Raw genomic sequence first — 14,014 nt, forward strand, 5'->3', positions numbered from 1 at the left:
AGAAAATAAAGAAAAGTTATTAACAATAAATAGTTTTCATTGTAGCTTACTAATAATACAAATGTATTCAAATTATAACTTAAAAAAACTGATACGATTCATGCAACAATTTTGTTGTAATTCAAACTATATATTGTATATATTAACATCTTCTTATAATTTAAATTGTTTACGAAAGGATGTTTAAAACATATTTTTATTAATGTTGCAAGAATAGTTTAAATTTAGACAGATCAATCAACCTATTAGGTAGGTATCTAATCCATACAGGTATACTTTTGCTATCTTTAACTATTATTGATAAATAACATGCTTAAAACTGAAACATGTACTTACTATTATCTCTGTAAGTGTTGAATTGAATGGATGCTTCATCAATGCCTCCTTCAGCCATCTGATTGAATGGAATAGTACAGAATTACAATTAGAATGCCAAATGAATGCTGAGAAAATAAAGAAAAGTTATTAACAATAAATAGTTTTCATTGTAGCTTACTAATAATACAAATGTATTCAAATTATAACTTAAAAAAACTGATACGATTCATGCAACAATTTTATTGTATTTCAAACTATATATTGTATATATTAACATCTTCTTATAATTTAAATTGTTTACGAAAGGATGTTTAAAACATATTTTTATTAATGTTGCAAGAATAGTTTAAATTTAGACAGATCAATTAACCTATTAGGTAGGTATCTAATCCATACAGGTATACTTTTGCTATCTTTAACTATGATTGATAAATAACATGCTTAAAACTGAAACATGTACTTACTATTATCTCTGTAAGTGTTGAATTGAATGGATGCCTCATCAAAGCCATCTGATTGAATGAAATAGTACAGAATTACAATTAGAATGCCAAATGAATGCTGAGAAAATAAAGAAAAGTTATTTTTATTAATGTTGCAAGAATAGTTTAAATTTAGACAGATCAATCAACCTATTAGGTAGGTATCTAATCCATACAGGTATACTTTTGCTATCTTTAACTATTATTGATAAATAACATGCTTAAAACTGAAACATGTACTTACTATTATCTCTGTAAGTGTTGAATTGAATGGATGCTTCATCAATGCCTCCTTCAGCCATCTGATTGAATGGAATAGTACAGAATTACAATTAGAATGCCAAATGAATGCTGAGAAAATAAAGAAAAGTTATTAACAATAAATAGTTTTCATTGTAGCTTACTAATAATACAAATGTATTCAAATTATAACTTAAAAAAACTGATACGATTCATGCAACAATTTTGTTGTAATTCAAACTATATATTGTATATATTAACATCTTCTTATAATTTAAATTGTTTACGAAAGGATGTTTAAAACATATTTTTATTAATGTTGCAAGAATAGTTTAAATTTAGACAGATCAATTAACCTATTAGGTAGGTATCTAATCCATACAGGTATACTTTTGCTATCTTTAACTATGATTGATAAATAACATGCTTAAAACTGAAACATGTACTTACTATTATCTCTGTAAGTGTTGAATTGAATGGATGCCTCATCAAAGCCATCTGATTGAATGAAATAGTACAGAATTACAATTAGAATGCCAAATGAATGCTGAGAAAATAAAGAAAAGTTATTAACAATAAATAGTTTTCATTGTAGCTTACTAATAATACAAATGTATTCAAATTATAACTTAAAAAAACTGATACGATTCATGCAACAATTTTGTTGTAATTCAAACTATATATTGTATATATTAACATCTTCTTATAATTTAAATTGTTTACGAAAGGATGTTTAAAACATATTTTTATTAATGTTGCAAGAATAGTTTAAATTTAGACAGATCAATCAACCTATTAGGTAGGTATCTAATCCATACAGGTATACTTTTGCTATCTTTAACTATTATTGATAAATAACATGCTTAAAACTGAAACATGTACTTACTATTATCTCTGTAAGTGTTGAATTGAATGGATGCTTCATCAATGCCTCCTTCAGCCATCTGATTGAATGGAATAGTACAGAATTACAATTAGATTGGCAACTGAATGCTGAGAATATAAAGAAAAGTTATTAACAATAAATAGTTTTCATTGTAGCTTACTAATATTGAAAATGTATTAAAATTATGACTTAAAACTACTGGTACGATTCATGCAACGATTTTGTCTTAATTCAAATTATATATTTATTATATATATTAACATCTTCTTATAATTTAAATTGTTTACGAAAGGATGTGTAAAACATATTTTTATTAATGTTGCAAGAATAGTTTAAATTTAGACAGATCAATTAACCTATTAGGTAGGTATCTAATCCATACAGGTATACTTTTGCTATCTTTAACTATTATTGATAAATAACATGCTTAAAACTGAAACATGTACTTACTATTATCTCTGTAAGTGTTGAATTGAATGGATGCTTCATCAATGCCTCCTTCAGCCATCTGATTGAATGGAATAGTACAGAATTACAATTAGATTGGCAACTGAATGCTGAGAATATAAAGAAAAGTTATTAACAATAAATAGTTTTCATTGTAGGTTACTAATATTGAAAATGTATTAAAATTATGACTTAAAACTACTGGTACGATTCATGCAACGATTTTGTCTTAATTCAAATTATATATTTATTATATATATTAACATCTTCTTATAATTTAAATTGTTTACGAAAAGATGTTTAAAATATATTTTTAAGGATGTTGCAAGAATAGTTTAAATTTAGACAGATCAATCAACGTATTAAGTAGGTATCTAATTCATGCATGTGTACTTTTAATATCTTTCACTACTACTGATAAAAATCATGCTTAAAACTGAAACATGTACAAATATGTTTTTATTATCATAAACCATTAATGATAAATAACATACTGAAAACTGAAAACATGTACTTACTATTGTCTCTGAACGTGTTGAATTGAATGGATGCGTCATCAAAGTCATTTGATTGAATTGAATAGTACAGAATTACAATTAGATTGGCAAATGAATGCTGAGAAAAGAATGAAAAGTTATTAACAATAAATTGTTTTCATTGTAGCTTACTAATATTAAAAATATATTCACATTATAACTTAAAACAGCTGGTACGATTCATGCAACAATTTTGTGGTAATTCAAACTATATATTGTATATATTAATATCTTCTTATAATTTAAATTGTTTAAGAAAGGATGTTGAAAACATATTTTTATGAAAGTTGCAAGAATAGTTTAAATTTTGACAGATCAATCAACCTATTAGGTAGGTATCTAATCCATACACGTATACTATTATTATCTTACACTAATACTGATAAATAACATCCCTAAAACTGAAACATGTACTTCTGTTAGCTGTACGTGTTGAATAGTTTCAATTTAGCCGAATCATTAAATCTATTATATAGGTATCTAATCCATACACATATCTTTTTATTATCATAAACTATAATGATAAATAACATACTGAAAAGTGAAAACATGTACGTATTGTAAGCAGTAAGAGTTGAATAGTTTTAATTTAGACAAAACATTCAACCTACTAGGTAGGTATCTAATCCATACAATTACTAACTGTTTATATGTAAAAAGGCAATCTAAAGATGAAACTCTAATTCTCATGGTAACCAATTACTTTCATTTTCAATTTTCATATAATTCATAGACGTATACTTTTGCTAACTTTAACTATTACTGATTAATAACATGCTTAAAACTGAAAACATGTACTTACTATTATCTCTGTACGTGTTGTATTGAATGGATGCTTCATCAATGCCATCTTTCAGCCATCTGATTGAATGGAATAGTACAGAATTACAATTAGATTGGCAAATGAAGGCTGAGAAAAGAATGAAAAGTTATTAACGATGAATAGTTTTCATTCTAGCTTACTAATATTAAGAATGTATTCAAATTACAACTTAAAACAACAGGTTCGATTCATGCAACAATTTTGTGGTAATTCAAACTATTTATTGTATATATTATATCTTCTTATAATTTAAATTGTTTACGGAATGATGTTTAAAACATATTTTTATGGAAGTTGCAAGAATAGTTTGAATTTAAACAAATCATTCAACCTATTATATAGGTATCTAATCCATACACATATCTTTTTATTATCATAAATTATTAATGATAAATAACATACTGAAAAGTGAAATCATGTAATTCTGTTAGCTGTACGTGTTGAATACTTTGATTTTAGACAAATCAATCAATCTATTAGGTAGGTATCTAATTCATAGATGTATACTTTTGCTATCTTTTAACTATTATTGATAAATAACATGCTTAAAACTGAAAACATGTACTTACTATTATCTCTGTATGTGTTGAATTGAATAGATGCGTCATCAAAGCGATCCTTCAGCCATCTGATGGAATGAAATAGTACAGAATTACAATTAGAATGCCAAATGAATGCTGTGAAAATAAAGAAAAGTTATTAACAATAAATAGTTTTCATTGTAGCTTACTAATATTAAAAATGTATTCAAATTATAATTATAACTTAAAACCACTGGTAAGATTCATACAACGGTTGTGCCTTAATTCAAATTATACATTGTATATATTAACATTTCCTTATAATTTAAATTGTTTACGAAAAGATGTTTAAAACATTTAAAACATATTTTTATAGAAGTTGCAATTACGATTGTTTGATTTTTGACAAGTTAGAACAATGAATGTAAAGGAAATATTCATTCACATTTTCAAATTAAGAGCAAATAACAAATTTCATGGATTTGTAAATAATTGTATATTAGAAAACTGCCCTTCAATAGTCTCTCACTATTGGCAGGAGACTATAATTCTTGTCTAGAACATTAAAGTTCATTTAATTGATTTGTTCACCCTCATATGAGAGAAATGTTAAATATTTAGGTAAAAGTTCACAATTTTCAAAATATAAAATCGTAATTAATCATTTACTTTTATAGCAGTAAGGATGGCAAACGGATGAAATGTAGTGCAGCAATTTAAAAACAACAAATAAACTCAAAATGAAACAGTTACTGTATCAGCGGTTCATAACATGAATATGATGACTGATTATAAACTAAGGAACCGTTAAAACTTTTTATATGAAACAAAGTAATGGCGACAGATTCTTTTTAAATAACACGTTTACATTAAAAAATATATCTACTCTTGACTACGGAAATATGTCAACTTCATAAACATTTGAAATCACATCTCTTAATTAAAAAACTAAAGCAAATATTATGAGTTGCTTACCTGCAAGATGTCTTGAGAGTAGAAATGATGCAAATACTTCAATTTTTATTAACTTCCAAACTAGTTGTAGGCTAATGCAGATATCCGCAATTACTTTTTAATGGCATTTAAAATAGTCATTGACCTGGTTACTGCAGCATCATCTTTAAATGATTGGGTAAAACCAATTATATAGAAAAAATATATAATTAAGAATCAACCAGAGGAAAACAATTTCCTAAAAATAGTAACATTTCGATGTAAAGCATAGAATGTTTTTTACCATAAGAAAGAACATTTAGCAATAAAATAAAGCATATAAAGCACTTCTGTGACACTTAATTAATAGAATTTACAATTCCACTAAGCAGAATAAACACTAAACCTTATAAAACAAGGAATGGTGAGGTTATTTACTGTATTTAATAGGTGTCAAAAGTACTTACCATGCTACCTAGCGGCAATGACTGAAACTACTTCTGGTGCAATTAATAGAATTAGTTCCAGCAGCTGTCGCTAGATAGCATTTGCATGCTCTTTTTACAAGCTACTTTTTAATTTAATGGCAATGTTTTACATATTTTTAAATTTGTATTGTGGAAGATTTTGTTCTTATTTTGTAATAATCTTGGTTATTTCCTCAAATACTGATGAGTTCTTAAATTTTGGATATGTTTTTTTCTATTCAACTTGCAAATATCAATACACTAATAAATTCCACACACTTCAGAAGATATGTATTGCTATCTTACGAAATAATTTAAATAATTAAGGGGCAATAATTTTGTTAGATGATAGGCAAATTCGATAAAAATATGCATTCATACTTTTTTATTTACAAGTAACGTAACTAAAAATAAATAAATCAACAAAAATTCTGGATAATGATCCTTTAGTATAGATGACAATTAAAATAAAAGTTATGTTCAGAGAAAATCATAGCTACCACATTTTGTAACATTACAATCAAGTCAAATTTTAAACTTTCTAGTAATGTATCACTTTGATGTAAGTGAGATGTTATAAAATGAATAATGTTAGGAAGAATTTGTTAGTCTTCGAAATATTTGAATTCGAAAAAGTGTAGGAGCCAGAAAAACCTTGCATATAGAAGCAAAGGAAAGCAAGTGCATAAAACACATGCGATTTTTGTTACTAAAGTAATGAATTTGAAATTTGCCTAGAACGTAACAAACCTAAGCCTCACAGAAAGTCTAAAATAAATGGCACATACCTGCTGAACCAAAAATCTGGCATGAAGTCTATATTATTCACTTTATAATCCTTTATTCCATTATATTTATCCACATAATATTCCATGTTTAAGAAGAACTCTTCAACCCGGAGGGTTGGCCAGGAAGAAAGAAAGACACACTCGTTCATGTAGTCAACGTGCCCAAATAAATCATCCACAGGATCTATCCTAAAACAAGAATACATTTTCTAGGGTGCACCATACATCATGTACAGTTTAGTTTGAGGCATAATTCTGCATAATGCTCCCTTTAAAAACAAACACTATTCGCGAACTAAGACTATAAATTACAACACAAGCATATTATACTGTGGCCTAGAAATGAAAATATGCTCTGTTATCTTTTTCATAGAAGAGGAAACTTGCTTCGTTAATTTCGGGGGCAAACTTAAGGGGATTCTTACAAAAATTGAAAATGCATTTTAAGAACTGAAATATTTACTAACTTTTTAATCGTTGGTCATTCGAATGATGACACACTAACTGGCCAACTGGTGTCTAAACTACGATTTCAAAAAGCCAACTTTAAAGTACTGATGACCGAAATCAAACACTGTTTTTTTTAAAGATTAAAACCTTTTTAAAGTTTTGTCTTGTTTATAGATTCCTTGGAAAATAGAAACAACTTATAAAATTCAGCTCCAAACCTTCTGGATTATTCAGATATTATGGCTTTAATCGGCAACCGAAAAATACTATTTTGATGGGTCCGATATTTAGAGAAGTGCATTAAAAGTTGTATGGTAATTGGAAGAATCATCACGGCTAAAGACCACTGGATAGAATAACATGCAATACTATTGGTCTTACCTTACAAGTATGCAATTATAACACTCCTAACAATTTAAAGGAATGTATAAACCAAAGATATTTCGAACAGAGTGGTAAATAACTTCATCAAATTGCTTGATTTGAGAACTATGAATAGGTTTATATGTAGGTTATGTTAATACGAAAGGTAAAGAGCTGTTTCAATTGTGACGTTTACAATCTTTTTGTTTTGTCTTTAATTTAGAACTCTAAAACCTAGCGCATTCTACTCTATTTTTCTTTAAGTTGTTTCATTAAGGCGCGAAATATTTCAGGTTAGTTACTGGTTTCTCTCATCTTTGAATTGGCCTTTGAGTTTGGTTTTTAAAGAATTTGGTGATCTATGGTTCTTTATGGATCAAATCCAAAATGGATAAGAATTAAAATTTTGTAGTCTTTATGCTCAAATACATTATACAAATACTAATGTTAGACTTTAAGAAACAGTTGTGAAGTTCTTTACTAGATTTTATGTTGTACTAATTCTTATAATACTAATATTCATTTGTTGAACTGGTTGTGAATTAATTTGTAGTGAACTGTATGTACACTATTTACTATATTTTTAAAATAGTAATATGAAGTCTAATGAGACTTACATTTAACTTAGTCCTGTAAATATCCTACCCACAATTAATTTCGATCATCACCATCTCCGGCAGCTTCTTTAGCAAGCAAATGAAATGTTTCATTGATAACAAAACCAAAGGAGCTCTGACGTAGATAACACTCCTTGCCACTAAGCTCTCAACCAGGTAATGTGGTGGAATGGTTTAACAGCTGATTGTACAGGCTGCACACCTCACTACTCTCATTTTGGGATGTCAAGAATTATTGTATATTATTATTAAGGATGTAGAATTTTTAAAATATTTTTAAAAAAAATATATTTTTTAAATTACACTATCTTGTTTCTTGAAAAAATAACCAATTTCTAAACCCATAACAATCAATTAAAAGACATACATCTCCTGAATTTAAATAAATTTTTATAGCTAGACTTAAGATACAATTTCAAGAGGACATTAAGAAAACGAAGTATCATGCAAAAATGAGACCAAGCCGTAGGGGAAAAAGAGGTATGACTACTCGCATGACTTTTTCTTACCGCACAGGAGGTAGTCAGTTTTTTGGAAACTTACAATTTGTAGTAAAAATTTAGTTCGACTTCAAAATTAAATAATTCCACTTTATCAATAAAGTTCTGATAAAGTTATCATTAACAAATAAAAGAAAAAAGTTGCTGAAAATATAATTTTTTTTTTATTGAAATAGCAATTGAAGTGGGCCAATTTTATTCAATTGCGACACTTCGGTTACATATTTAAGAATAATTAAAATTGAATAGATGGTACGCTATTTTAGTGAAAAGCCTAACCAATCTACTTCCCTGGGTAAATGTTTCAAAACATTGTAGAACTATTTTGTGTGGAAGCCTAAAGAAAATCTTTTTTCTTTAAAAAAAAAATCAAGGATGCGGGGATTTTCCAAAGGAAAATCCAAAATTTGATAAATATAGTAAGAAAAAATGAAAAGATCAAGTCGTTTTTACAGAAAATCGTAAACTAAATGTGAAAATTCGGTTCAAAAATATGAGAATTGTGGTATGTCAGATTTTTGGCAGCAACCTTAATGGTACAGTCGACTCTCGATAAATCGAAATCCAAGGGACTACAAGAAAAATTCGAATTATCGAGACTTCGAATTATCAAGAAGTTTGAATTATCAAGAAGGGGGAAAAAATTCGAATTATTAAGAGTTTTTATTTTGTATATATGTATGTACATACGTTATTGAAAATACGTATGAGCTTACCTAAGTTTTAGACATATATAGCCTCAAGTAAAATAGTAAAAATAATGAAAACGACAAAAAAATTACATATGTATTAACATTTCAATAAATAATAATATACATATGTACCTAATTAAAAAAATGAACAGTTTTTTGTTACAATGTGGCTTGACTTAGTCAAGTGACTTAGAATTGTAGAAAGCGTTGATGGTGGAATATTGAAAGTTTTGGCGATATCTTTTTGTTTCGAACCACTTTTCACGGCCGCGATAATTTTACTTTGTCAGACCCAGTAAGGGAGACGTGCTTCCCTTCGTGACAAACTAGGAAAGAGAATTGGAAAGTTAAACTGGACAGGAAAGGAGGGAAACATTACGCAGGAAATGAACAATCAGCGGAAAATGAGAAGTAAACATTACTAGGGAAAATTCGAATTATAAAGAGGGGAAGCTGCCTCGTTCGAATTATAGAGCCTTCTCTCCCCCTGTTGTTAAGAAAAGGAGTTCGAATTATCGAGCGTATCTAGATACACTGCATTTTTTCGATTTACCGAAGTTAGCAGCTGTAGAGTTCGAATTATCGAGAGTCGACTGTATATACCTAAACGAACATTACTATTATTGGTATAATAACTTGAAAGCTTCTTTAATCAATAGGATGAAAACATTAATGGCAGTTTCAGTCATTATAAACTTTATTATGCCGAGCTTTCGTACTAGGGACTAGGTCAATCTTCAGGGCTAATTTACAATGTACTATTTTACATTATTAGAGGGTTGGTGTGTATTCTATCTTGTCTGTTCATGGGACTGAATGTGATCGGTCTGTGTGTGATATGTGTTTGGTTGTAAGGAAGTCAGTGTTGCCAATTGTCAAGTATTTTTGTAGTAAGTTGGCCGTATATGTTATTTATAAATTGTTGGTGTCAGTTTTGAAATTTAGACTGTTTTCTGTCTTAGATATGTCCATCATTTCCTTTTTTGTGTGTTGGTTTCTGATTTAAGTATCTTTGTGTTTGGGAAATCGAAAGTGTGATGGTTTTCTGTGCTGTGTAAGGAAAGTGCTGTGCTGTTCTTCTTTAGTTTTGTGTCGTAAGAGTGTTGCTACAGTCTTTTTTTTTGCCACTGTGATGTTTCGCCAATCACCAAAAATGATGAACAGTAATTCAAGCTTCTTACTTTAATTTTTCAAGAACATAGGATTGATCATTTGCTCTATTTTTCTTGAAAACAGTGAACATAAAAGTAATAATTTTTATTTATTATTATTAAACTTGATTATTTCTATCGATACCTGATATCGAAATTTTTCGTGTTAAAAACTTTTCGCGTGATTGAATTTACATTTAGCCTCCCGTAACCTATTGATTTATCTTCCAACAACTTAATCTATATTTCAGGACGTAACTGACCTATGTAAAAAAAAACTTTTGTAACACTACAACTAACTTTGGCACTTGAATTCTTTTCATCTATATACTTTAGCCAAACTTATCGTCCATATTCTACGTAATAAACAAGAACAGTTGATTTCAACACCCACACAGACACAGAGACAAACATTCTATATGATTCTTTTATATTTTATTTGTTTTCAGTGTTTATACTATTCAAGACTGTTGTGATTTCAATTATTTCTCTTAGAAATAAATCCGGCTACACAGTTTTATCGAAGTTAAATAAGAGTTGAAATTTACACAATGGATAACAATAGGTTACCTGATAATTTTGTTTATGTTTGTATTAATGTCCAATGATATTTCTCCTCTAATAATTTAGTCGTAAATAGAGATAAGTTGAAACTTGTTTTCCTTTGTTTTCTAATTCTAGTTATAGCTAAGCTCCACTAGAAAATGTAAGGATTTCCTGGAGAATCTAGGATCTTTCTAAGCCTTATGCTTTGGACCAGGGATCCCCAAACTTTTTACACAGGAGGCCACAGTTCACTGTCCCTCAGACTATAAAACAAACTATTTTAAAGTAAAACAAAACAAAACGGGAACAAATTCAATATTTAAAATAAAGAACAAGTAAATTTAAAATCAGTATTTCTGTGGGAACTATGGGCCTGCTATTGGCTAATGAGATGGTCCAATGTCCGGTTTAGTTATAGTGCTTTGCCTTTCTTCCTACTTCTGCTGTTATTTTTCGGAGCCGTGACGCCGGAAGTAGTACTGTACATGAGCGACGCCGCCACATATACGAGGGTCGTTTGAAAAGTCCGTGCAAAAATAAAAACTACTTAATTTTTTGGGGTAAACCTTTTTTATTTTTCAACATAGTCTCCTTTTAGGCTTATACACTTCGTCCAACGCTGCTCTAGTTTGTTGATCCCTTCCGAATAATAGGATTTGTCCAAGTTTGAAAAATAGCCATTCGTTTCTGCAATCACCTCCTCGTTTGAATAAAATCTTTTTCCCGCCAGCCATTTCTTCATATTGGGGAACAAATAGTAGTCCGAGGGAGCCAAGTCTGGAGAATAGGGGGGATGTGAAACGAGTTGGAACCCTATTTCCATTAATTTTGCGACCAAAACTGCTGAGGTGTGAGCTGGTGCGTTGTGGTGATGGAAAAGGACTTTTTTGTGGGCCAATCGTGGGCGTTTTTCTTGCAGCTCGGTTTTCAAACGGTCCAATAACGATGAATAATATGCACCTGTAATAGTTTTACACTTTTCCAGATAGTCGATGAGGATTATTCCTTGCGAATCCCAAAAGACAGTCACCATAATCTTTCCGGCCGAAGGAACGGTCTTCGCCTTTTTTGGCGCAGATTCCCCCTTGGTAACCCATTGTTTAGATTGTTCTTTGGTCTCAGGAGTGTAGTGATGTATCCATGTTTCATCCACACTGACGAAACGACGCTTAAAGTCCTGCGGATTCTTCTGGAACAGCTGCAAACCGTCCTTGCAACACTTCACACAATTTCGTTTTTGGTCAAGCGTGAGCAATCGCGGCAACTATCTTGCGGATAGCTTTGTCATGTCCAAATGTTGATGCAAAATATTATGTACCCGTTCATTCGAGATGCCCACAGCACTAGCAATCTCACGCACCTTCACTCTTCTGTCATCCATCACCATATCATGGATTTTATCAATGATTTCTGGAGTAGTAACCTCAACAGGGCGTCCAGAATGTTCAGCGTCACTTGTGCCCATATGGCCACTCCGAAAATTTTGAAACCACTTATAATCTGTTCTAATCGAAGGTGCAGAGTCACCATAATGTTTATCAAGCTTCTCTTTAGTCTCCTGAGGCATTTTACCTTTCATAAAGTAGTGTTTAATCAACACACGAAATTCTTTTTCGTCCATTTTTTGAAAATCACTCGACTTCCTCGATTCAAACGAATGCCAAACACAAAGAAATAGACCGATCTGGCTGAAACTTGGTGTGTGTTCTTCCAAGAGATGCTACTAACTAAACATAACCTCGATACGCGCCAGTGGTGCTATCTCTCTGACTTTGCACGGACTTTTCAAACGACCCTCGTAGTGGCACTCCTCTCACTGACCACCAATAAGAGATGCCCGGAAGGGCGGCGAGGGCCAGATAAATGTCTTCAGGGGGGCGCATGTGGCCCGCGGGCCGTAGTTTGGGGACCCCTGCTTTGGACTATTCACGGATCGTTAGCTTAATAGGAGGATTGAATTCATCTCCGTACTCCATTTCAATTTTAACGTCATCAACAGTGTTATGGAGGACGATCCTGGGACAAGCTCGTTTCTCTTCCACCAATCCAGGCGCGTCCTTTAGCATCCCCCTACTTACATCTTCTGGAAGCAGTGTCATTCCCTCTCTCTCTCTCTCTCTCTTTCTTATCGGCTCTGGCAATCCCTAGGCTCCCTAGTTCTCAAAACTCTATGTTTTTATTAGGGTTTATGAGCATATTTACCACCTCCAGCTTTACTGAAGATCATAATGAATCATGACAGAAGTTACTTAAGAACGAATTTTTTCTTGTTAAGCTCTTAGCAATGGGCTTCCAATTCCAATTTCGGTTGTTGGCCTAACTCGCATTAAGCTCAATTTGCGTAAAACGCTGATCTGATCGTGTTAATCTCGTGGCCCCCAATCATTCCTCATTATACTAATGAAAATGTAAATATAGGTATGTTTTTACACGAACATTCTACACATTTTTTTCGTTTGGGTACCTGGGAGATTAATTTTAAAAATTGGGAACTAGAGTTAAATTTTTCTACACAAAACTGATAAAAAATTTCTGAAGATGGAGGAAAATCCGAAAGCAGTAGGACAAATCCGTGCTGGGCTATTATGATACCGAGTTGCTGCCTAAAACTGGCGCAAAATTAAAAAAAAATTAAGGATAAACATTTATCAAGTGACTTACCTTAGTTTTTCAACAGAAGATGAAATTTTGGATGTCAAAATTGTCTTAATTCATGCGGTACCCGCAGCATCTCGGCAAACAAAAGTCCCTACAAAAAAAAGAAAGAAAACTGAAGTTATACAAAGAATGCATGGATTTTTATCAAAGGAAATCCAGACAGGATACTTCAGACAGATACTTTTCAGGGAACTTAGCATCTCTGAGGATACCCCAGCCTAACAATGAGAGCTCCGTCGCTAGAATCATTGTTGCAGGCTCGTAGAGGTAGTTGATAATTTAGATTTAGCGATTCTACGGCCAAACTTTAGCTGTTCTTCGCACACACATACTATTGTACCATACTCTGATTGGATCTCGAGAGAACATGAAAAGAACTGGGTGATGTGTCCTGGGGTTAAACACAGCAAGACTATGATACCTTGGCTGTGTAAACAAAGAGTGACTCTGTGCGTGGGTAGAAATCAGATTACTCTGATTACAGGCCTTTTCACGGTGCATGGTAGGTTCAGGAAGCAGTTCTGTACAAGGTGGGGGCTTATTAACTTGGAACCATTGGGCAGGTTGAGGTCAGGAAGAGAAGGAGACGGCCTCTC

The 14,014-nt window shown here is 31.2% G+C and overlaps 1 protein-coding gene across 2 annotated transcripts in view; it reads right to left on the reverse strand.

Moving 5' to 3' along the window:
* LOC141458393 (uncharacterized) overlaps nt 1-14,014 on the reverse strand; it is a 311,203-nt gene that overhangs the window by 170 nt on the left and 297,019 nt on the right. Inside the window, exons 6-17 of one of the 2 annotated variants that reach the window (XM_074136305.1) lie at nt 13,422-13,509; nt 6,442-6,630; nt 5,229-5,371; nt 4,302-4,409; nt 3,712-3,819; nt 2,892-2,988; nt 2,377-2,434; nt 1,927-2,033; nt 1,491-1,587; nt 1,045-1,151; nt 783-879; nt 337-443 (exon numbers count right to left, since the gene is read on the reverse strand). In XM_074136305.1, the coding sequence (XP_073992406.1) occupies nt 337-443; nt 783-879; nt 1,045-1,151; nt 1,491-1,587; nt 1,927-2,033; nt 2,377-2,434; nt 2,892-2,939 (621 nt within the window). In that variant the 5' untranslated portion in view covers nt 2,940-2,988; nt 3,712-3,819; nt 4,302-4,409; ... (1 more) ...; nt 6,442-6,630; nt 13,422-13,509. Of the gene's footprint in view, nt 1-336; nt 444-782; nt 880-1,044; nt 1,152-1,490; nt 1,588-1,926; nt 2,034-2,376; nt 2,435-2,891; nt 2,989-3,711; nt 3,820-4,301; nt 4,410-5,228; nt 5,372-6,441; nt 6,631-8,567; nt 11,024-13,421; nt 13,510-14,014 lie in introns of those variants that run through there. The other variant, XR_012460915.1, reaches the window with a different exon arrangement.

The sequence above is a fragment of the Rhodnius prolixus genome, unplaced genomic scaffold, assembly GCF_049639745.1.
Source record: "Rhodnius prolixus isolate KJV_2025 unplaced genomic scaffold, Rpr scaffold_5, whole genome shotgun sequence".
NCBI classification, from domain to species: domain Eukaryota; kingdom Metazoa; phylum Arthropoda; class Insecta; order Hemiptera; family Reduviidae; genus Rhodnius; species Rhodnius prolixus.